This window comes from Pongo pygmaeus, chromosome 5 (genome assembly GCF_028885625.2).
Source record: "Pongo pygmaeus isolate AG05252 chromosome 5, NHGRI_mPonPyg2-v2.0_pri, whole genome shotgun sequence".
Taxonomy (NCBI): domain Eukaryota; kingdom Metazoa; phylum Chordata; class Mammalia; order Primates; family Hominidae; genus Pongo; species Pongo pygmaeus.
In genome coordinates this window covers 18,113,114-18,138,924 of record NC_072378.2, presented here as the reverse complement: position 1 = coordinate 18,138,924, position 25,811 = coordinate 18,113,114, and the positions used below count along the sequence as shown (strand labels likewise).

At 41.3% G+C, this 25,811-nt stretch overlaps 1 protein-coding gene across 4 annotated transcripts; it reads left to right on the top strand.

Moving 5' to 3' along the window:
- Positions 1-97: 97 nt before the first annotated feature.
- TPMT (thiopurine S-methyltransferase) lies at positions 98-25,529 on the top strand. Of its 4 annotated transcripts, none has more exons than XM_054490503.2 (9): positions 98-234; positions 6,110-6,293; positions 7,362-7,454; positions 11,552-11,684; positions 15,549-15,601; positions 16,236-16,310; positions 21,364-21,449; positions 23,076-23,120; positions 24,479-25,529. In XM_054490503.2, the coding sequence occupies exons 2-9, from the start codon at positions 6,154-6,156 to the stop codon at positions 24,589-24,591; spliced, it is 738 nt and encodes a 245-aa protein (XP_054346478.2). In that variant the 5' UTR covers positions 98-234; positions 6,110-6,153; the 3' UTR covers positions 24,592-25,529. The 4 variants fall into 4 exon arrangements, with proteins under 4 accessions (XP_054346478.2, XP_054346476.2, XP_054346477.2 ...); XM_054490501.2 differs by having other exon boundaries at positions 132-234; positions 6,095-6,293; XM_054490502.2 differs by having other exon boundaries at positions 132-234; positions 5,537-6,293.
- The last annotated feature ends 282 nt before the right edge of the window (positions 25,530-25,811 follow it).

Sequence of the window (25,811 nt, the reverse complement as noted above, 5' to 3'; positions counted from 1 at the left end):
GGGCACCGGGAGAGGGGGCGGGAACTGAGGCGGGGCGCAGGAAAGAGGCAGGGCGCGGGAAGCAGGCGGGGCGCGGGCGGAGGCGGGGCGCGGGCGGAGGCGGGGCGCGGGCGGAGGCGGGGCGCGGGCGGAGGCGGGGCGCGGAGATGTGGCGGAGGTGGAAGCGGAGGCGTACCCGCCCCTGGGGACGTCATTGGTGGTGGAAGCAATGGCCGGCAACCAGCTGTAAGCGAGGTATGCTCACTCGGGCGCGGAGGGTGCGGGTGAGAAACGGAACGACTTGCTAGGAGTGTATGCGCCTGTGCTAGGGCTCCTAGGAATTCTTAACAAGCGTAGACAGCCTAGCAATCAGCCCTGTGAAGTGGGGTTCAGGGCAGAAGCGGAAACTGGGAATAACGAGGTCGGACAGTAAATGACCTGAATCCAATGTCCAAGATTTAAAGTGCGTCCAAAGCACTGGTGTGTTTTAATTATTTTTTTTTCTTTTTTCTTTTAGAGACAGGGTCTCCGTCTGTCGCCCATGCTAGTGTCCAAGTGGCACAATCATAGCTCACTGTAACCTGGAACTCCTGGGCTCAAGTGATCTTCCCGCCCCAGCCTCCTCAGTAACTAGGACTACAGGCTCGCTGCACCACGCTTGGCTAATTTTTCAAAAAATTTTTTATAGAAACGGACTCTCCGTTTTTTCCCCGGCCTGGTGTATTAATGATTTTTAGGAAAAAATGAGTACTACCAAATAGTGAGTGATCCCTGGTGATATGGGAAACTGGGGTGCTGTAAATATTCTGTCTTGCTCTGCGGTGGTTACACAGGTGTATGTATATGTAAAAAATTCACCGAGTCATACTCTTTTAAGATTTGTGCACCTTAGGAAAGTTTCTCTTCAATTTTATGAAATTTAAAGACAAAACTATAGCAGAAGCTTTTGAAAAGGTGAGAATGGAGACTAGAACAATTTGAGGACTTGTATGACCAAAGGAGCACATCTACACTTTTGTTTGTGGGCAGGAATTATTGTGAAATTTCCCTTCCTTAATTCTTGTAATGTGCACTTTTTTTGTATTATAGAAATAAACTTTATTTCTCTAGAAATGATGTGTACAAGTGGAGTCCATGCTGAGAAACTGTTAGAACAGCTAAGATGTTGAGCCCAGGAGTTTGAGACCAGCCTGGGTAACACAGCAAGACCCTGTCTCTACAAAATATTTAAAAATTAGCCGGGCATGGTGGTGCACCCTTGTAGTCCCAGGTACTCAGGAGGTTGAAGTGGGAGGATCGCTTGAGCCCCAGTGTTGGAGATGGAAGTGTCATTGCACCACTGCACTCCAGCCTGGGGGATAGACGGAGATCCTGTCTCAAAAACAACCAACTAAGACGTGATTAAGTTATGTGCATGATTTTGTTAGACAGTTCAAGTTTGTGTGAAAGGAATAGAGTTGTGCTACTCCAGGCTGCTGTGGCACTCTGATAAAGATTATGCTTCTCTTTTAAGTAGAGAACTGCTTTATGAAGCCTTGAATTTAGGTACCAGAGTTTCTGAATGAAAATGAGAAAACTGCAACATTCTTTTGCTTTTCTGTACCCAATATAAATCAGATACTTTCTACTGACTTCTCAGAAAACTCAGTCACCTCCTGATACCATCAGGGTCTTGCAGAAGCCATTTGTCAACAAATATTTGCTAAGAAGTGAATTCATGTTCCCAAGTAATGAGAGAAATGCCTCCTCCCTATATCCTAAGCATACTGAGGCCAAATTTGGCAACAAAAGGGGAAATTTTCCTGAAATATATGCTTTTATGCAATGTTTGCTATTTCACAGATTAATCATTAAATTAGACCCACCAATAATAGCATGCTAGTATAATCCAAACTAGTTTCACTAATGATTTAAAGGGAATGTTAGCATAATGGTGTTATATTGTCCTTAATATTGCAAAGTTGACATTGAAAGGAAAGGCATTTTCCTCATACATTCAGATGGATCTGCAGTTATGGTCTGTCGGCTGAAGAATGAGAAGTTCATAATTTAGAAAGGAGAACTCTTTCTCATGAATGGTTTCAGACTGTAGAGCAGCCATTCTGACTGGCTGAGAAGTGTAGCCGCAGGCCAGAAGCCAGAAACTGACACTTCCAGGGAGGGGCAAAGGGAACAGGAATTTATGCTGAGGAAGGTGGTCAAATATACATATTCAGTAAGCTGTAGGATGACTCATGAATATTTATGAAAGGAGGAAAGGTACCCATGAGTAATTGAGCTTCATGGGTACCATGCACAAAAAATGGCAGTGTTACCACAATCACAGGATGGAGTTTTTGGCCCTCTTACATCAAAAGGTGAAGCAGAGGACAGAAAAACCCTTACTGTGCATTCTCAGTAGACTGGCCAGAACCATTCTGTGGTCTGTGATCTCTTATCAGGCACAAAAGGAGGGGCAGCATCAGGGGGTTGGTTGATATCAGTGGTAGAATCTTCTGAAAGGGCTAGTTTCCCTTAAGCCCTTAGAGAAGAAAGCCTAATTGTGGTTAGCAAGAGAGGAGGTATAGAGTTGTATCTGACGCTCTATCTACTCTTGGCCCAGAACTCAGTTTTCAAGGTTACTCTGGGGTCCTGTTGGCCAAGAAAGTGTGTAGTGAGCCAAGATCTCACCACTGCACTCCAGCCTGGGCAACAAGAGCGAAACTCCATCTCAAAAAAAAAAAAAAAAAGAAAGAAAAGGAAAGAAAGTATGCCTTCAGTCAGTTGAGAGGCTTTGAATTTTATTGTTAGTTTACATTGTACATGTCTTTTTTCAGTTTCCTTAGTGTGCATTTCCCATGCAAAAAAAGAAGCTGTAGAAAATTATTTGAAAATACAAATGTGTGGAGTAGAGATAGGATATTGAACTATGGTTCAGTATCTACTTTAATCTGTTTTTCCTCCCTCCTGAAAATAACAGGACTTTTTTTTAAGGCATAAAGTACTAGGATAGCCAGGACAGGAGAGACAAAATTAGTAAAATTTTGGAAAGGCAAATGGACAAGTGGGAAAAGATTTTGCAACTTCAAGGAAGCTGAATTCTAAACCAGCAATGGGGAAAGCCATTGAGCAGCCCAGTTTGCATTACAGAATCCCCAAATGCTCAGGATTAGCAGCACCAGGTAACTCCATAAAGTGTGAGAGTATGGTTGAAACAAGGAGGATTGCTTGAAATGCTGGTTCAGAACCGGCCAAATCCCCAGATCCTTTTCTCAACTTCTTGCAACCAAGTGTGTGTACATCTCACCACACCAGCAGGCTTTGGGGATTTATTCTCTGGAAAGGGTAAAACAAAGAGTATCTGTCTAGACTGAGAAGATATGATACACAGTTGAGCATGGGAGTATACAGAAAACGTGAGGATTAATTGAATACAGCAAACTGGATGCTGGGACCCTCGTCCACTTCTCTTCTTTTCTTATATGAGTATATGACAGTGGCTCCAACGACAGAATCCTTAAGACAGGAATTGGGAGATCCATCTATGGAAAGTCTGACTAGCACAAGGAAATTAAAGACATTAGCCAGGCATGAGGGTGTGCACCTGCAGTCCCAGCTACTTTGAAGGCTGAGGTGGGAGGATCACTTGATCCCTAAAGTTTGAGGCTGTATTGTGCCACTGCACTACAGCCTGGGTGACAGAGCGAGACCCTCCCTCTAATAAATAAATAAATACATACATACATACATACATACATACATACATACATCTAGGTTTCCAGATGAAATCCACTCACATCATCCTAAATTATAAGCCCCACCCACATTCTTTCCCTTCATTCATTTTAGTACCTACTCTTTTTTTTTTTTTTTTTTTTGTTAAGACAAGGTCTTGATCTGTAGCCCAGGCTGGAGTGCTGTGGCACCATCATAGCTCACTGCAGCCTCGAACTCCTAGGCTCAAGCCATCCTCCTGCCTCAGCTTCCTGAGTAGCTAAGATTACAGGCATGCACCACCACGCCTGGCCAATTTTAAAACTGTTTTTGTAGAGATGGAGTCTCACTAAGTTGCCCAAGCTAGTCTCAAACTCCAGGCCTCAAGCCATCCTCCCACCTTGGTTGCCCAAAGCACTGGGTGATTGATAGCAAAAAAAAAAAAAAGAAGAAGAAGTTAAAAAAATGAGAAGGTAAATCTTTCAGAAAATAGTACAAAAACATGAAGATATAGAAAAACAGAAAAAAATGAGTAATTTACCATACCAGGTCAGAAGATTCTAGAGACAAATAATAGGGGTCCCAGAAGGAGAAATTAAAAAAGCAGAGGGATGGCCAGGCTTAGTGGCCCATGCCTGGAATCCCAGCACTTTGGGAAGCCGAGGCTGGTGAATCACATGAGGCCACGAGTTCAAGACCAGCCTGGCCAACATGGTCAAATCTCATCTCTATTAAAGACACAAAAATTAGCTGGACCTGGTAGTGCACGCCTGTAATCCCAGCTACTCAGCAGGCTAAGGTGGGCATGATTTTTCACTACACCTTTAGGGTGCCAGCCCACTATGGCCCCCACACTTCTAACCAAGAATTTGATACCCAGCAGAGCTATGCATCAAGGATGAGGAATAGTCTAACCATGTTTTATACATGCAAAATGGAAAAACAATATTTTTCTTCCTTGTGCTCTTTCAGGAAGCTCTGGAGGTTAGGCTTCACCAATATAAAGGTGGTCACTAAAAAATAACAACAAAAAAAAGAGGAAGACGTGAAATAAAGCTGGAGATTCAGACAAGAAGGAAATCTCCAGAATGATGATGAAGAGAGATCCCAGAAAGCTAGCTGTCTACCAGGAATAGAGAATAGTCAGGGCAGATTCCAGGAGAGAATTCTCCAAGATGATATTGATAGTATAGCTGATGACTGGAGAGATTGAGAGTGTATTGATAGGAAATTGGGAATTGGCAGAATTTAGAGTTGAATTAGGAGTAGTACAATCATGCCTATGTGATGAAGCCTACATAAAAACCCAAGAGGATGGGATTTGGAGAGCCTTCTAATAGCTCAACAGGTGAAGGTCCTGTAGCTAACACATCTCTTCAAGTATATTCTTCGCAGTATCCTTTATAATAAACGTACAAAGATAACTAAAGTATTTCTCTGAGTTTTGTGAGTTACTCTAGCAAATTAAGCAAACCCAAAGTGGAGGGTGTGGGAACCCCAACTTGAAGCCAGTGGAGGCCTGGACTTGCAACTGGTGTCTAAGTGAGGAGGGAAGTCTTAGGGACTGAGCCCCCAACATATAGAATCTGACACTATCTCCAGGTAGGTAATGTCAGAATTAAATCAGAAGATACTCAACTGGTGTCCAATATTTGGTGTGCTGGGGGAAGAACCCCCACATTTGGTCGCAGAAATCTTTTGTGTTGATGATTGGGGTGTGAGAGCAGAGGAAACACTAATATTAAGATAGAATTCAGTTTATTTAATGATCTCTTGTAATGTGTATTAAGGGGTATTACTCTACCACCAGACGCACTGAAAGTAATTTTTTGTATCACTTTTTATTGGATGTTGAAATGGCTAGGTGCAGTGACTCACACTTGTAATCCCAGCGCTTTGCGAGGCCAAGACAGAAGGATCCTTTGAGCCCAGGAGTTCTTTGTTGTCTGGACAACAAAATGAGAACCATCTCTATAAAAGAAAAAAAAAAAAAAATTAACCAGGTGTGGTGGTGTGTACCTGAAGTCCCAGCTACTTGGGAGGCTGAAGTTGGAGGATCGCTTGAGCCCAGGAGGTTGAGGCTTGCAGTGAGCCAAGGTCTCCAGCCTGGGTGACAGAGCAAGACCCTGTCTCTAAAAAAAAAAAAAGGAAAGAAAGATTAGCTGGGCATGATGGTGCACACCTGCAGTCCCAGCTACTTGGGAGGCTGAGGCGGCAGAATTGCTTGAACCTGGGAGGCAGAGGTTGCAGTGAGCCAAGATCACACTACTGTACCCCAGGCTGGGAGACAGAGCGAGACTCCATCTCAAAAAAAAAAAACAAAAATAAAAAATATATTTTTAAAAGTCATACTGCTAAGAATAATAGGTTTTCATTTCGCTCATCAATGGAATTCCAGTGACCTTAAATGACAACATCGCAGATATTTTCCACATAGGCACAGAAGGCATATGCTTGTGAGACAAAGGTGTCTCTGAAACTATGGATGGTATAAGAACTTCGCTTGACGTTGAAGAGTACTCCGATACTGAGGTACAGAAAAACCAAGTACTAACTCTGGAAGAATGGCAAGACAAGTGGGTGAACGGCAACACTGCTTTTCATCAGGAACAAGGACATCGGTAAGAAATATTTGGTATATAATAGAGAAATGTTCTATCAGAAACTTTGAGATAGAAATAATAAAAGTACACATTATTGGACTAACTTTTAGGATGCACATTTAATTCTTCACATTTTTGTGTCTCCCGAGTCCCAGTGCATCTGTGGCATGATGTAGTTTAATTGGCAGAGTCTTTTCTTCCCACAGTGTGCAAATAATGATGTGGCTTACAAATGATGACATCTTAGATTTATAAAATATGTTCTTTGATCCCTGCAGCACCTATGTATTGTCCATGAATATTTATACCTACAACAGGTGCTCAAGCAATGTTTATGCTTACAGTTCTTTATACTGAAAACCAGTGGTGTCTGACTTTGCTTTCCAATAGGATGTGTTCAGATGCTAAAGAATTACCTCTATGGTGGGAGAAGAGAAGTTGCGAGAAATTATAAAGTGAGCTAGGATGTTGTGCAATGTAGTAGTAGTCTTCATAGCAGCAATAAATCATGGGACCAGTGCTGAGTAAAGTGGTTGTTATAGACATTCCTTGTTCTGGGCAGCCACACCCATCTCCCCAGGAGATGACATCATCATCATCATAATCATCATCCCAGAAACACTGGGTTATTTCTGTCATGTGGATGGCCTTAGAAGAGCCACATCTCCACAGAGGGAATTACAAGAAACTACAAGAGTTCCACTTCTCAGGTTTACTTCTGAGGCTTGAGTACACGTTTAGAGAACGTACCATGAAATTAATGTTGAAAAATTCATGGCTCCAGAGGCTCCATCACCCCCAAAATAGTATATATTTAGAGAATTAATAAAGAATTTTCAAAACATCCCCAAGAAAAAAAAATTATTTTTAATTACTAATCAGGAAAGCCCTGGGTGTAAGTCAGATTTACTACTGACTGGGTGTGTGTCTGAGCAAGTTACCTGTTTCTTCATATGTAAGCTGGAGATTATAATAATTAATAGTATCTGCTTATTAAGGTTGTTGGGAATATTAAGTGAGATAATGAATGAAAAGTATTCACCTACCATACAATTGTCCTAAAACCTTTTTTTTTTTCCTCCTCAGGCTATTAAAGAAGCATTTAGATACTTTTCTTAAAGGCGAGAGTGGACTAAGGGTATTTTTTCCTCTTTGCGGAAAAGCGGTTGAGATGAAATGGTACGAGCAGATAAACATTAACAGAATTATCTTGTCTTAATGATGAATTCTTTGGGTGATTTAACAGGATGTGAGTTTTAAAACTCCATTTTCAGGAAATACACAGGAATTCCTTATTTTTCTATTAGCGATGGGTATATAATTGGAAATAATATTCTCAAACAGTAAGAAACAACAGAAACAGGTATGAAGTCTTTCTGGATTGAGTTTTGAAATTAAAAAATCAGTTTGGAGCCAATGAGGGGAGAAAAAACAGCCTTCCCTTTTACATTTCCTGGATCCTTGTATGTGGTTCAGTTTTTGTAGGTGGTTTAGGAATTTAGAGTTAATTTTTAGATATTTGAAATGGTGGTGGACAGAGAAATTCAAAATGAATTACAGCTTTTTGGCAGGACATGTTCATAGTCCACAGTTCAGCTCAACCTTCCCCTCCTACCAGGGAACACAGAAGTTTCTGTTATCGTGAATCATTGTTATAAAACCAGTGATTAAGCAAGTATTTCTTGTGAGTAATTCTCTACAAAGAGAATTCACTTTAACAAGCCACTTTTACTATGAGTTACCCTAAAGTCACCTCGACATCATTCTCTATACTGAACTTTGTTGTAATGATAATATACAGATACAATCATACCTGCCAAGATATGCATTTATTTATAAGCTTGAATGTTGAGAACTTTGATCACTGAGCAGGAAAGAAAAAAGAATGTATGAAAAGGTTAGTAAATGCACCAGGTGTGGTGGCTTCCGCCTGTAATCCCAGCACTTTGGGAGGCCAAGGCAGAAGGATCTCTTGAGCCCAGGAATTTGAGACCAGTCTGGGCAACATAGTGAGACCCTGCCTCAAAAAATAAATTTAAAATAAAAGATTAATAAATGTAAAATATAATAACATAAAAATGGTTTATTCTGAATATAAATATCAGTGATTAACGCAGAGTATGCATGCATTTTTTGGGAGTTGATTTTCAAGTAAAGATGATAGAATTTTTGCAGCCAGCACACACTCAACTGTAGCTGAGAGCCTTTGTTAGAGGGCTGCTATGACTTTAAGATTCAAGTGTGGTCATGAAATTGAGAATATTTAAACTATATTATTACACCTATATTTTAACCAATTCATTGAACCAGAAGAGATAGTTACTTTCAAAACTAATCTCAAAAAAATATTAACTCTATAAACAGATTGTCATGCGATGTCATCATAAATAGTAACAGTGTAGTACAAACAGGTCCTGAGGCAACATTAGGAAAATGGTATGAAATAGCCAGTTAAATGTGATTGTTGAATATTTGGGGTCTAAAGCCATTTGTAATAAAGACATTACAAAAAAATATCAGAACTGGCCGGGTGCGGTGGCTCACACCTTTAATTAGGTGAGTGGATCACTTAAGGTCAGGAGTTCGAGACCAGCCTGGCCAACATGGTGAAAACCTGTCTCTACTAAAAATACAAAAATTAGCCAGGCATGGCACCGTACGCTTGTAATCCCAACTACCTGAGAAGCTGAAGCAGGAGAATTGCTTGAATCCAGGAGGCAGAGGTTGCAATGAGCCCATGCACTCCAGCCTAGGTGACAGAGTGAGACTCTGTCTCCAAAAATATATATATATGTATATATACATAAATACAGTTATATATATATATATATATGAACTGAGCTACTGTAATTACATGTAAGAAGTTATGGTAGTAGATGATTTTTCATTTATGTAACTGATCTATGTATTGAGGTCTATACAGACATCAGATGTGAATAGAAAAACTGACCATGAGCTAAGGCCAAAAAGCATTAAAACAAAATGTTTAAGATATTTAGGTTTAGGTTTTTGGTTTTTTGAGACAGTCCCACTCTGTCACCCAGGGTGGAGTGCAGTGGCATGATCATAGCTCATGGCAACCTTGAACTCCTGGGCTCAAGAGATCCTCCCTCCCAACATGCTGGAATAACAGGCATAAGCCACCGCGCTTGGTCTTATTTTGTTTTTATTACAGGTTGTAGTAGGCTATGCTTCATTTTTCCATCTGTTGAATGGGAAATAAAAACACATACAGCCAATTTGAATAACGTTTTTGTTTACGTTTTATAACTTTAAAAATGTATGGAGAATTTTAAAACTCCCTGTATGTTTACAAATATCCTAAGAAATATGAAAGATGAAAGACAAGTTATTAATATGTTTCATTTTACAACTAAACAGTTCATGCTCTGCCCACATTGAAAGTACGTACTCTTGTAGATAAAAGGTACAGTCAGTCCTGCTATACTTGTTTCAAAACTGAATTCTAACTCAATCGATATATTAGGGAACAATTTGAGCATGAAATAAATTTCACATTTGCTTGTGTGTGATTTCCTCTATAAGAAGCCTTAGGTAAAAGCAGAAAACTGCACCCAGTTGAACTAAGCCAGGTATGAATAGATGGAATGCACCAACATCCCCCAGCTACCTCAGTGAGCATTAGGTCTTTTTCACCGTAAAGTGCCATATTGTAGTATTTATCTATTTCTCAACCATTTAACATGTATAAAACTATTATTATTAGGTTCCTGTTCTTGTTTTCTAATGTGGCACTGACTAAGTTTTTAAATGCTGTGCCCTCACTTTCCCCACCAGCCTGGTGATTTTTATTGCGTGATTTAGCATAGTGCAGTGATTTTAGGAAGGCACATGTTACATTATAGCAGAACTATGTTTTTATTTCACTTGACATAAAATCATAACTGTGCCTAGATATTTGTACCACTGGTACTGTTTTCTCTTGAGTCCAAGATCCTGAGACTGAATTCTGTTCATTATAAAACTTACCAGGACTGTAATCCCAGCACTTTGGGAGGCTGAGGCAGGCAAATCATTTGAGGTCAGGAGTTCGAGACCAGCCTGGCCAACACGGTGAAACCCCGTCTCTACTAAAAATACAAAAATTAGCCGGGTATGGTGGGGCACACCTGTAATCCCAGCTACTCTGGAGGCTGAGGTGGGAGAATTGGTTGAACTCAGGAGGTGGAGGTTGCAGTGAGCTGAGATTGTGCCACTGTACTCCAGCCTGGCTGACAGTGTGAGATTCTGTCTCAAAAAAAAAAATTTTTTTTGAGGAAAAAATTTTCCTCTTTTCCTCAAAATTACCAGGAAAAGCCCGGGTGTGGTGGCTCACACCTGTAATCCCAGCATTTTGGGAGGCTGAGGCAGGTGGATCACCTGAGGTCGGGAGCTTGAGACCAGCCTGGCCAACATGGTGAAACCCCATCTACTAAAAATACAAAAATTAGCCAGGCATGGTGGCAGGCACCTGTAATCCCAGCTACTCAGGAAGCTGAGACAGGAGAATCGCTTGAACCCGGGAGGTGGAGGTTGCAGTGAGCCGAGATTGCACCATTGCACTCCATCCAGCCTGGGCGACAGAGTGAGACTCCGTCTCAAAAATAAATAAATAAATAAATAAATAAATAAATAAAATTACCAGGAAAATGCTATTTGTATATGATAAAATATACAAATTTTTGGACAGTGTTTATTTTAAGCAAATGGAAACTACAAGATTAGTATACAAATGAGTGCTAATGTTCTAGACCTGTTCACTTTAGTACAGTAGCTACTAGCCACATGTGGCTATTTAAATGTAAACTAAATAAATTTTAAAATTCAGTTCCTCAATCACGAGGAACCAGTGTGGTTAATGCCTATTTTATTGGACAGCACAGATACAGACATTTTCATCAATGCAGAAAATTTTAATGGACAGTGCTGATTTAGAGAAATTGAAAAGCATTTCCTCTAGTCAAATCAATTTGTATTAAATCAGTATTTTGTTATATATCTATAATTACATTCCAACTGTTCCATACATGAAAAAATAAGATATATATAATTTTCCAAATTTTTATTGTTTCCTGAATTCATATGTCAGTTTTTCAGAATTTTTATAAGGTTTGAAAATAATATACATCTGCTTTCCTGCATGTTCTTTGAAACCCTATAAACCTGAATTCATATAAATTCCTTTAAATTAAAGAAAATATATGCTTACTCTAATATAATCCTCTATTTAGTCATTTGAAAACATAATTTAAGTGTAAATGTATGATTTTATGCAGGTTTGCAGACCGGGGACACAGTGTAGTTGGTGTGGAAATCAGTGAACTTGGGATACGAGAATTTTTTACAGAGCAGAATCTTTCTTACTCAGAAGAACCAATCACCGAAATTCCTGGAACCAAAATATTTAAGGTTTGTTTTGATTTGGGTAAATAATTGTATCCATATCCCTACAAAAGTTTTTCTCAGCATGAGTATTATGAGGATACCATACATGTGTCTGATTTAGCACACAGATTCACCCTAGACATTATATAGTATAAGAAGCAAGGGCTTAAAAATATAGATGATAGCTACCTAAACAGATACAGACATATGTATGTAAAAGCTGAGGTCAGAGCCTCTCTGTACTCAAGTTTTTAGGCTTGTTTTATTTTTATTAACACGCATTTTCTGAGACCCATCATTTGCCAGACCCTGCCTAAGACATTGAAGAGATAAAGATAATACAGTACACCCCCCTGCTCCCACCCCCAAAGAATCTCTTAATTTAGGAGAGAAGAGAAACAGGGACAAAGCTATTTGTAATGCATGGAGCTAAGTGTAAAGACACAGGGTATTAAGGGAAGAGATGGGAGTTACCTGCCCAGCCTGGCAGTGCTTCCTGAAGCATGGTGACAGATAGAGCTGGAATCAGGCAGGGCCTGGGTCCATGGTCTTGGACACCTGGGGAAGATACTACTTAAATCACCCATGAGGCCTCATAGGAAGTGATTTGAAGGGAAGTAGCCTCCTGGCAGAGAGACCAGACAGGAGGCTATGGCAGTGGTCCAGGAAAGACATCATGAATCCCTGAGCGAGGAGAGTGATGGGGCATAGAGAGTGGATAGGATGGATTAAAGCAACATTTACGATAGACCCACAGGATTCTGTGACCGAATGAGGACCAAAGGAGTGATGAGTTCACATTTCTGGCTCAGATGACTGGCTGGATGGTCAAGAATAAATGAGAAGCACAGAAAGAATGAATCTTTTTCTAGAGATGATGAGTTTAAGGGACCTGTGGAGTGGCGAAGGTTTTATGTCTGAAGCATGGAGTGAAGTTTGGGCTCAAAATGATAGGTTTGGGAGTGGTCTTTATGCTGTGAGCAGAATGAGCCAGTGTAAATAAACAAACACTACCCAAGTGGGAACAAGCAGAGGGAATCTGTTTGGCAGAGACTCAAAGGCAGGCAGAGGAGTGGGGAAGCTTTAGAGTGGACAAAAGTAAAAGCTCCCAGCATGTGCTGATGGGAGGCTGTTGGCACAGGGAAGCTGGAGGTGGGCAACTAGGAACGGGGCATCCTATGTGATTGGTTTGGGGAGCATGTTTGCCTTTCTCTGGCTGGTCCTAAATTGGAAGAAGTGTGGTAGTAAAAATTAGGGAAGCTGGCAGTCATTGACCAAGTCACTGCAGAGGTTGTGAAGCGGCTACCTTGTCTGGGGTAAATTCCCCAGGTTTGTCGTCTTGTGCCAGGAAAATTTAGGACACAGACACACATGAGGAGTTAAGGAGTGGAGGTTTAATAGGCAAAAAAAAAAAAGAGAGAAAAGAAAACAGCTCTCTCTCTAGTGAGAGAGAGGAAAAAACCTGCCAGGTATGGAAGCGCCCGGATTTTATAGTGCAGCCTGAGGGGTCAGTGTCTGATTTACATAGGGCTCACAGATTGGTTCGATCAAGTGTGATGTTTACATAAGGTGCTGGGAAGGCTGGTCGCCCCACCCTAATCTTATTATGCAAATGAACTCTTCCCTTGGCTGGCACCATGTTGTCTGCTTCTTACCGTACAGGTGGCTGGCAGAGAAGGGAAGATAGAGCCACCATTTTGAACATGATTGGCACAAACTGCTGCTCGATTTTATAGGCTGCTCTTTGTTAGAAAGGAAAAATGATTCGAGGCTGCTTTTCATTAAGAGGAAAACCTTCTGTACCCTCACTATCTGCCTTAGTAATTTCTTCTTAACTCCTGAATCAGTTGTGGGATCAGAGTTGTATTGTCATATAGGATCTATCGTCCATCTGTATATTCAGTGTCTCACAAAGTACTCTTTTCTAAATATTGAAATTAACTGCTCAGCTGGGCATGGTGGCTCATGCCTGTACTCCCAGCACTTTGGGTGGCCAAGGTGGGTGGATCACTTGAGGTCAGGAGTTCAAGACCAGCATGGCCAACATGGCAAAACCCCATCTCTACTAAAAATACAAAAATTAGCTGGCTGTGGTGGTACATGCCTATAATCCCAGCTACTCAGGAGGCTGAGGCAGGAGAATCGCTTGAACCTGGGAGGTGGAAGTTGCAGCGAGCCGAGATCGCACCACTGCACTCCAGCCTGGGCAGAAGAGTAAGACTCTGTCTCAAAAAAAAAAAAAAAAAAAAAAAAATTGTTGCTCAGATCAGTAGGAAGCTTGATGGTATTGTTTATTTCACATCTTCCTCCCACCCCATTCTCAAAGCATTAAAGAATCCAAGGAGTTTACTCAGTCCAAAGAGGGCTAGTCCTGCTTCCAGGCCCCTCTTGGAGCAGCAGTTCCCTGCCCACGCTGCACATTTGAAATCATCTCTGGATCTTATAAAAATTCCCAATCCAAAGGTCTTACCCCAGGCCAATTATATCAGAATCTCTAGGGGTAGGGCCCTGGCATCAGTACTGTTTAAAGCTCTCCTTGATTCCAGTCTGCAGGCAAAGTTGAGATCCAGCTGTTCGCCTGCCTCCAGGCCCACCTGTCTCTGGGCTGACCCAGTGATCCCAGGCTGGTTGTCAAAGACCCTTCCTCCTCTACTTGTAAACCTGTGTGGGGACCTCATTTCAGAATAAAACTAGCAGTCTTGTGCGCTGACACACCTTTCCTACACTGCCTTTCACCCCAGCTCTCAGGATCCTAAAGTCTATGTTATATTGCCCCTTCTTGGAGTGTACCCCCACTCCACACCCTAGAATGTCACCCTTTCAAAAGTCAGCTCTTTTTTTGTTTTATTCTCTTGATTTTTGTTGTTGTTGTTTATTTTTTAGGATTATTTTGCTCCAAGTGTTTGTTTTTGGGACAGGATCTTAACTCTGTCACACAGGCTGGAGGGCAGAGTGGCACAATCACAGCTCACTGCAGCCTTGACCTCCCAGGCTCAAGTGACCCTCCCATGTCAGCCTCCCAGGTAGCTGGAACTACAGGTGTGTGCCACCACACCCATCTAATTATTTTTTCTGTAGAGTTGGAGTTTTGCCATGTTGCCCAGGCTGGTCTCATACTCCTGGGCTCAAGCAATCTGCCTGCTTCAGCCTCCCAAAGTGCTGAAATTACAGGTGTAAGCTGCCACACCTGGCCAAAAGTCACCTTTTGTTTGGTCTCCCTGATGCTCCCAGGCAGGCCCCTGCTCTGCCTCCTATGTTCACGTAGTTCGCAGGCACAAAACCACAACAGAGCAGGCCATTCTGGATTGTAATGTTCTCTGTGCCCATGCTTCTCTGCTCTAGTCTGTCCTCACTGTGGTCAGAGACTGTGTCGAATTCAAATCTACTGTCAAGAACCCAGGATAGATGTCTTGTCTACTAGGTACTCAGCAAATAAATGCTCATTGGCTGAATGAATAAGCGAAAATGGAAGAATCGGCACAATTGCACATTTCTGGAATAACTTAAAATACCTGACTTTTCAGTACCACCCTGCCTGATAATTGGTTGACCTGCAGATTTATCTTTAGCAGAGTAAAAATATCACTCTGCTCGAGGAAACACTGTTAGAATTTTATAGCAAGCTCTGAAGTGAATAACAGCCAACTGATCTTCAAGGTTGTCCTCTATGATATTCCTCTGAGTTGGCCCAAAAGAACCTCACACAGGTTTTAAAAGAAAAAAATAAGGTGCCAATAAAGTGCAGTAAAATTATTTACTTTAATTATGTTTAATTAACACATTCTTTCCCTAGAATTTTTGCTTTGCTTGGCCCTCTTTCCTTGACTATTCAAGTACGTACTAAGTAAAAAAAAAAAAAAATTTTTTTTTTTCATTATTTCATTACAGAGTTCTTCGGGGAACATTTCATTGTACTGTTGCAGTATTTTTTATCTTCCTAGGTAGGTTGAATACTACGTCTGCAGTTCAAAAAATTTGAATGCTTGCCAGACAGTGCAGGCATGGGAATGGAGGTATCTTCCCCACTCTCCTCCACTTGTGTAACATCCACAAAGCATTTTTTTGAACGTCTGTTCTGCAGATATTTTTATTATACACTTGTCTGCACACTTTAATGTGTTTTGTCTTTGGTTAGCTCCCAAACTCTGGGAAACTGAGGCAGCTAGGGAAAAAGAAAGGTGAGTAAGACAGTGTCTTCTACCTTGCACCTGGGCCTGTAATAGAAATGAATTTCAAGTGGCCGAGGGAGATAAGAGCTCATCTCCTGAAAGTCCCTGATACCTGAGCCAGAGGCTGGGAGCAGAGTTGTTGCACACTGTCCTTTGTTCCTTCTTCATGCCCCCATATCATAACAGAGTGGGGAGGATGCTGCCACAGGCTCCTAAAACCATGAGGGGATGGACAGCTCTCCACACCCAGGTCCACACATCCTTATGGACTCTAGGAGGAAACGCAGATGTGAGATCCTAATACCTTGACAATTGTTGAAGTACCAGCAGGCACCATGGGGGATGCTGCTCATCTTCTTAAAGATTTGATTTTTCTCCCATAAAATGTTTTTTCTCTTTCTGGTAGGACAAATATTGGCAAATTTGACATGATTTGGGATAGAGGAGCATTAGTTGCCATTAATCCAGGTGATCGCAAATGGTAAGTAATTTTTCTTTTTTTGTTTAGCCTTCTTAATTTTTTAGTATACTATACTTTTTCTGGGTTCTAGAAAATCAGCTAGACTTTTATGAGTTTGAAATAGGTTATTATGTTTGGAATTTATAAAAACCTAAATCTAATACTAGCTTTGTCTAAAAAGTATAGGATTTGACTATAGAGACCTGGGTATAAGGCTATAAGGCTTGTGGCTCAATCACTTTCAAGCTGTGTGGCCTTGGTCCAAGTATTCAACTTCTCTAAGCTTTGGTTTACTCCTGCAAAATGGGAATATTTCTGTAATACTAACACAATCATCACCACCTTCACTAATATTACCAGGTAATACTTACTGGTCACTTGCCTATGCCAGGTATTGTTCAAAATACTTTATGTGGGCTGGGTATGGTGGATCATACATGTAATCCCAGCACTGTGGGAGGCCAAAGCAGGAGGATTACTTGAGCCCAGGAGTTTGAGACCAGTCTGGGCAACAAAGCAAGACACCACCTCTACAAAATATTTTTAAAATTATCCGATCGTGGTGGTATGTGCTTGTAGTCCCAGCTACTTGGGAGGCTGAGGCAGGAGGGTGAGCCCAGAAGTTCAAAGCTGCGGTGAGCTATGATCGTACCACTGCGCTCCAACCTGAATGACAGAGCAAGACCTTGTCTCTAAAATATAAAAAAAAAAAAAATCAAAATATTTCATGTGGTTTAACATTTAATTCTGTGAGGTGTAAGCTACTATTCCATTATACACATGAGGAAACTGAGGTCAAAGAGATGAAGTTACTTGTCCAAAGTTAAGCAGCTGGTATGTGACAGAGTTGAGATTCAAAACCAGAGTGTTTGGCTTTAAAGTCCATACTCGTGGCCGGGCGCGGTGGCTCACGCCTGTAATCCTAGCACTTTGGGAGGCCAAGGTGGGCGGATCACCTGAGGTCAGGAGTTCGAGACCAGCCTGGCCAACATGGTGAAACCCCATCTCTACTAAAAATACAAAAATTAGACCAATGTGGTGGCCTGTAATCCCAGCTACTCAGGAGGCTGAGGCAGGAGAATCACTTGAATGCAGGAGGCAGAGGTTCCAGTGAGCCAAGATCGCGCCATTGCACTCCAGCCTGGACGACAAGAGTGACCCTCCATCTCAAAAAAATGAAATAAAATAAAGTCCACACCCATGATCCCTTTGTTAGACTACCTCAAAGGGTTTTTGTGGGAATTGAAAGAAATGAAATATGTGGGAAATACCTTGTCATCTCTAAAGAACTGTATAAATAAGTGCTGTTATTATTGAAGCATTTGTTATTGATGTCTTTGGTAACCATTCTTATTATACGCAGTCTTGTTAGAAAATTTAAAATATGAGTGAGAAAGCATACTGAGTAAAATGTGACCACATCTGTATACTCTTTCAATTCAAATAATGTCATTTATGTACTTACTTGGATATAGCATGTAAATATTGAATTACTTAGTTGTATGGAGCAGACTCATCCCTTGGCTAGAAAGGAGGCTAGGTGCAGTGGCTCACGCCTGTAATCCCAGCACTTTGGGAGGCTAAAGTGGGCGGATCATGAGGTCAGGAGTTTGAGACCAGCCTGGCCAACACAGTGAAACCCGATCTCTATAAAAATACAAAAATTAGCTGGGCTTGGTGGCACACACCTGTAGCCCCAGCTACTTGGGAGGCTGAGGCAGGAGAATTGCTTGAACTCGGGAGGTGGAGGTTGCAGTGAGCTGAGATTGTGCCACTGCACTCCAGCCTGGGCAACGGAGCAAGACTTCATCTCAAAAAAAAAAACAAAAAAAACAGGTTAGGCTCCACATCAGTGAAATAAGATTTTTATTTTTAAAAATTGTTTCATCAGTAAGGCTTACTGCCAAACCTAATCTTTTTAAATTAGACCATGCCACATCTTAATTTTCATGCTCCTGTTTCCCTCTTTTTGTCACTGCTCCTCCTTTATCTCTTTTCCAGAACTCCCATCCTCCTTGCATGCCTAAAAGTCGTGATTCCCCAAGGGACCACCATCCTCAGCCTTATGCTCTCACCCAAAAATTGCCAATATTTGTCCTACCAGAAAGAAAAAAAACATTTTATGAGAGAAAAATCAAATCTTTTTTTTTCGAGATGGAGTTTCGCTCTTGTTGCCCAGGCTGGAGTGCAATAGCACTATCTCGGCTCACCGCAACCTCTGCCTGCCGGGTTCAAGCGAATCTCCTGCCTCAGCCTCCCAAGTAGCTGGGATTATAGGCATGCTCCACCACACCTGGCTAATTTTTTTGTATTTTTAGTAGAGACGGGGTTTCTCCATGTTGGTCAGGCTGGTCTCGAACTCCTGACCCCAGCTGATCCACCCGCCTCAGCCACCCGGTGCTGGGATTACAGGCGTGAGCCACCATGCGTGGCTGAAAAATCAAATCTTTAAAGATCAATTCTGTTACTTTCATTCAGCTATTCAACAAATATTTACTAAGTTCCTGTGATGCTCTAAATATATACTATGCCAGAGGCGGGGCAAATAACTGAACAAATTATACATGGTATTTGCTCTGACAATCTTTACATTTCCAGCTCTGTTCTTTCTCCCAAACATCCACATCACATGTCCAATGTCTGCTTTGCACTTCCCATGTGACATCAGTGTCCTTTAACAACTCAAAATATCACTGAGACCTCTGTCTCCATGAGACACATTTGTATATGAAACCCCATCTGCTAATGTCTAAATTTGTAGGTGTTTCCCACTCCCTAAAGATGTTCATCCATTCCTTAGAGGTTAGTCCTTCTACAGGCTCTGGTTGGCATGGTAAAATCCACCAAGCAGTGGGAAACAAACTGAAAGTCACCAAGTGTGGACCAAGAGCGGACCCAGCACTTTGGGAGGCTGAGGTGAGCAGATCACCTGCGGTCAGTTATTTCCCCAGTGTCTGATATAATATATATTTAGCACCTAGTAAGAGCTTAATAAATGTTGTTTAAATAAATGAATGGAAGAAGTGAACTGCACTCTGAGCAAGGGCAATATTACTTTACTATGTACTGGTAGTATCTTAGGTTTTTTTTTTTTTTTTTTGAGACAGAGTTCCACTCTTGTTGCCCAGGCTGGAGTGCAATGGCGTGATCTCGGCTCACTGCAACCCCCGCCTTCTGGGTTCAAGTGATTCTCCTGCCTCAGCCTCCCGAGTAGCTGGGATTACAGGCATGCACCATCACACCCAGCTAATTTTGTATTTTTAGTAGAGACGGGGTTTCTCCATGTTGGTCAGGCTGGTCTCGAACTCCCAACCTCAGGTGATCCGCCCACCTCGGCCTCCCAAAGTGCTGGGATTACAGATGTAAGTCACCGTGCCTGGCCTTATCTTAGTATTTTATATATGTGCTGGTACTTAGTATCTCAGTTCTTTATCTGCATGCTGGTACTCAGTACTTACCATGTTAGCACATTATATTGGTGCTCTTGTTAGGACTGGGTGTCTTCTCCTTAGATGGTACATTGTCAAGTACTGATGTATTTTCTGCTGTGACTCTCAAGTTCATGCCTAATGTAAACCAGTAGGGCAGACCTCATTTTTCTGGATTTTTTGAGACTGGTTGAGAGAGAAAAAGTTCACATTCTAAGAGGAATGAAGTCTTTCCATCCTAGGAAACTCTCCCAAACCAGTCTGACATCACCTTCATGGGGACATCAAGTTTCTTCTGAAAAACAAGAATCAGAAAGTAACAGTTTCTGTTCAAAAGTTTGCTTTGATCTGGTTCTTTCACCTACAAGAAAGAGTGATCCACTGTTGGATTCTCACAGTTTGTGAGATGGTTATTAGTCTTATCCTCATGTTACAGGTGAGGAAACTGAGGCACAGAAAGGTGAAGAATTTGTCAAGCTTACATAGCCAGTCAGTAGAGGAACTGGGGTTTGAGCTTGGGCATCTCACAGAGTCTGCACTTGCCTCCCCAACTTCTAGCAGACCTCTGGACGTAGATCACAGTCTAACCAGGCTCCGTAGAAACTGGAGTGCCAAGAGCCCGGGCTCCTTCCTCAGTGTGGGGAAGAGTGTCCATCTTTGTCCTGTGTCTCATGGCCTCTCTACTACCCTGCATGCATCTCCTGTCCTCTCCTTATCCCTCAGCTCCCTCCATTTTTATTCCCACTTAGCTGACTTGCCAACCCTCAGCCTCCTTGCTCCAACCACCATACAACACAAAAGCTCCAACTTTCAGTAGGACCACAGCTGATTAGCAATTCCTCTTTGGTCTCTTAATTCAGTTTCCAAGTCAGTCATCTGATTGGTCAACTCATCGTCTGTACCTGGTCCAGCCCTGGCTTCTGCTCAGTCTATTGATGGGTCCCATTAGCATCAGCTTCCCACTCTGAGCCAATCAGACCTGGCTCCCTGAAGCACCTACTCAAAGGACAGTTCCATTGCACTCATGGTTTATGCCACACTTGCAGAGCTTTAATTTCATGCCACCTTTTTTTTTTGGCCTGCTTGTTACTCTCATTTCTCTCTAACTAAATAGAGGAAAAGAATTGTGTTTTCTCTTATGTAAGGCCCCTGGAGGGGTCCCAGTCACCCAGGATATTTGTTAAATTGCAGCATCCCAGGCCCCATGGCAAACTGACTGCATCGGTCTGTAGGGATGGAGCTCAGGCATCTTTTCTTTCAACAAGCACCCTGGTGATTTTGACACCCAGCCTGGTCTAGAAACCACTGCCTTCAAGCACACAGGCATCCAAGGTCAGCAGGCCCTCGAGTACCTCATCAGGCCAGGAGTCTCTACCCATCGTTATGTAATGTCTTCTGCTCTGATCAGCTCTGGAAGCAGGCCTCGATTTGATTCGCATCTGGACCAATTCCCAGCTTAGGCAGGGGCCATAATTTGCTAAACTCATTTCTCACTTTTAAAATGAGAATCAACCTCTTGTGATTATGAGAATTTAAACTCAGTAATATCAGCAAAAGTAACTTCTGGCTTCCTTCCCTGCCTTTTGTCCCTCCAGCCTTTGCCTGTGTAGAGAAATGTAACAAATACCTTCTTGTGTTCTTTGTAGCTATGCAGATACAATGTTATCCCTCCTTGGAAAGAAGTTTCAATATCTCCTGTGTGTTCTTTCTTATGATCCAACTAAACATCCAGGTAAAGTTGTTGGGTTTTTTTTTTCTTTTACCAGTTGCCTAGTTTCTTGATATAAATTCTATGACATGGATAAGAAATATTTTCTCCTAATTTATCTCATAGGAAGCATACTGCATATATACATGGAGATAATTCAAGTTTTGACTAATGGGAACTATAAGCATTTTTTTTCTCTTCCTATATTGTACATGATTTTCTTGTATTCCTTTCCCATTTTGTTTACCATTCACAACTCCGACTGGAGAAGAGGGGGGAAATGGATGATCCTGATATAGAAGAGAAATCTCATGAGCTCTGTTGGGAGGAAGGAGGAATGTGGTTGGATATTGCATATCCATATCACCCAAGTAGTAGTGATGTGTTGGACAGATGCCTTCACATACACAAGCACGGGGTGAGAAGTGAAAATGGGGATGCAGAAGTTGTGCAGGAAAAACTCTAAATTATTGTCCTTTTGTAATTTCTGAAGTTTTATAATCTATCTATTGCATTCTTTTATTTGTTTTGAATCTGTTGGGGGTATGTTTTCTCCTGGACTCATTTTAATGCATTCAAACATTGAAACTTAACCTTTGTCATGGCTGGAGAAATACATAGACTTTTAATTTGTAAGAATCACCTTTTTGATTTTCAACTGAGCTTTTTTACATGCTTGTTTTGTAAATATTTACATATGTTAGTATTTTGGTTTTTTTGTTTTGTTTTGTTTTTGAGACACAGCCTCACTCTGTGGCCCAGGCTGCAGTGCAGTGGTTTGATCTCGGCTCACTGCAACGTCTGCCTTCCGGGTTCAAGCGATTCTCCTGCCTCAGCCTCCCAAGTAGCTGGGATTACAGTGTGTGCCATCACGCCCAGCTAATTTTTGTATTTTTAGTAGAGACAGGATTTCACCATGTTGGCCAAGCTGGTCTGGAACTCCTGACCTCAGGTGATCCGCCCTCCTCGGCCTCCCCAAGTGCTGGGATTACGGGCGTGAGCCACCGTGCCCAGCTAGTATTTTGTTTCTGCTTGAATAAATTGGGGTCTTAAAAACTCATTAAAAGATGAGACCTAGTGTCCCTAATTAAATCAGAGACAATCAAATGGAAATAGAAATTAATAGAGGCAGAAGTTAGCTCTGCTAATCTGATTTAAATTCCATTAATGAATAGAAGCCCTAACAAAGAACCTTTGGGAAGAAAATACAGCAGGCCCTGTCTGGAGGTGGAGTCTGAGGATACTGCTCTTAGAAGGGGGCGGAAGCTCAGCTTCCTTATAATCTATATCCTGTAGCAGAGCGGGAGGGGTGTATAAAATGTGGGTGAGTGCAGGAGTTGGTAGAAAATCAATATGCTAGAAGGTGGTTGAAACCCCAAAGGAATCTGCTGATGGAATCCACTCTGATTTCAATGAGACTAAGTCCCTTGACTGGCTTAGCTGTCTCATCTAAGCTAAAGATGGATATGATGGGGATGTAACATTGGCATCCTCTCAGTAAGCCAATTTATTTCTTTAGTATGAGATTTGCAAAAGAAGAATGAGAAGAACATGCCACATCATCACCTATTTGGATAATGAAGTTGTGTATAGAACAAGTACACCTAGGTCATTGGAAATAAACTGAGAATTTATTTGTCTTTTACCTAGGTCCACCATTTTATGTTCCACATGCTGAAATTGAAAGGTTGTTTGGTAAGTTTGTGGACTTATGCTGTAACTTTTTAAATAAAGTCAAGTTAACTCTTTTGGGCCGGGCGTGCTGGCTTATGCCTGTATTTCCAGCACTTTAGGAGGCCAAGGTGGGCAGATCGCCTGCGGCCAGGAGTTCGAGACCAGCCTGGCCAACGTGGCGAAACCCCGTCTCTACAAAAATACAAAAATTAGTCCAGTGTGGTGGCGTGTGCCTGTAGTCCCAACTATTTGAGAGGCTGAGGCATGAGAATTGCTTGAACCTGGGAGGCAGAGATTGTAGTGAGCCAAGATTGTGCCACTGCACTCCAGCCTGGGTAACAGAGTGAGACTCCATCTAAAAAAAAAAAAAACCTATTGTGAACTATTAGTATATTAGTATCTAGAGTATGTCTATAAAATTTAAAAGATAAAGACCATTTTATTGAAAGTTGTTTTATCTTAGAAAAGGAACTAATCTCTGTAAATATGCTCTGTATATATGCTATATGCTCTATGTTAAAGGTATTTGAACTTTTCTAGAGAGATGGTGTATTTTTATTTATTTATTTATTTATTTTTGAGATAGGATCTTGCTCTGTCACCCAGGCTGGAGTACAGAAGTGCAGTCAAAGCTCACTGCAGCCTCGACCTCCCTGGGCACAAGTGGTCCTCCCACCTCAGCCTCCCACGTTTCTGGAACCAGAGGAATGCATCACAATGCTTAGCTAATTTTTGTATTTTTTTGTAGAGATAAGGTTTAACCACGTTGCCCAGGCTGGTCTCGAACTCCTGGGCTCAAGTGATCCTCTTGTCTTGGCCTCCTAAAGTACTGGGATTAGAGGCATGAGCCGCCATGCCCAGTGGTGTATTTATTTTTACTCTTGGGAGTTAAAAGTGATAATAACAATTCAGAGTTCAGGAAATTTGCCCTTAGCATTCCTTTGTTTTGATTAAAAAGAAGAGAAAAATGTTTCGTGTGTACTGTTTTTAAAATAATTTCAAGGTTTTGTTTGTTTCTTTTGAGATGGAGTTTCGCTCTTGTTGCCTAGGCTAGAGTGCAATAGTGCAATCTCAGCTCACTGCAACCTCCATCTCCCGGGTACAAGTGATTCTCCTGCCTCAGCCTCCCAAGTAGCTGGGATTACAGGCATGTGCCACCATACCCGGCTCATTTTGTATTTTTAGTAGAGACAGAGTTTTACCATCTTGGCCAGGCTGGTCATGAACTCCTGACCTCAAGTGATCCACCTGCCTCAGCCTCCCAAAGTGTTGGGATTACAGGTGTGAGCCGCTGCACCCAGCCAATTTTGAGTATTTTTAAAAGAATCCCTGATGTCATTCTTCATAGTATTTTAACATGTTACTCTTTCTTGTTTCAGGTAAAATATGCAATATACATTGTCTTGAGAAGGTTGATGCTTTTGAAGAACGACATAAAAGTTGGGGAATTGACTATCTTTTTGAAAAGTTATATCTACTTACAGAAAAGTAAATGAGACAGATAAAATCACATTGACATGTTTTTGAGGAATTGAAAATTATGCTAAAGCCTGAAAATATAATGGGTGAATTTTTTAAATTGTTTATAAATCATATGATAGATCTTTACTAAAAATGGCTTTTTAGTAAAGCCGTTTACTTTTTCTAAAAAAGTTTTAGAAGAAAAAGATGTAACTAAACTTTTAAAGTAGCTCCTTTGGAGAGGAGATTATGATGTGAAAGATTATGCCTGTGTGTCTTGCAGATTGCAAGATATTTTACCAATCAGCATGTGTTACCTGTACAATTAAAAAAAATTTTAAAATGCAATGCAATACACACAGACAAACTGGCATTTATTTTATTTTATTTTTTTGAGATGGAGTTTCATTCTTGTTGCCCAACCTGGAGTGCAATGGCGCAATCTCAGCTCACTGCAACCTCTGCCTCCCAGGTTCAAGTGATTCTCCTGCCTCAGCCTCCCGAGTAGCTGGGATTACAGGTGTGCACCACCACACCCAGCTAATTTTTTGTATTTTTAGTAGAGACAGGGTTTCACCATGTTGGTCAGGCTGATCTCGAACTCCTGACCTCAGGTGATCTACCCACCTCGGCCTCCCAAAGTGCTGGGATTACAGGTGTGAGCCACTGCGCCTGGCCTGACATTCTTTATGAAATTGAGAATTGTTGAAGAAATATAACACTTCAGTAGGGTTCAAGGTGGTCCCAAAAGTTATATAAAAGATCAGTTTTTACTATAAACCCTTGTCTTTTACTCAGATCCTAGCATCCCTTTTCACACTGTTTCTCCATATATATATAACAGAATCAAGAAACAAATTTTAATTAAACAATCTGTAACAGAATCAAGAAACAAATAAATTTTAATTAAACAATCTATGTGGAACAAACATTCCCAAATTCTAAGAATAAATTTTTCTTTAAGTTTTCTCTGAGTTTGGCAATTGTTGTTTTTTATAATTTAATCTGTTTAAATCATCAGGTCTTATAAAATGTAATGTACTTAGAGCTGGATTCATGGCTGTTTATTATGAAAGGTTAGATTTCTCAGTTTTTCTTTAACCACATTTTGTTATATCAGGCAGTCCTCTATAACTCTGTACTACCCAACAACTAAATGGTTTAGATTGTTTAACTCATGTTAATAGGATGGTTGTGTATTATAAAAAACGAGGTACGTGTGTGTGTGTGCGCACACATGCGCGTGTGCTG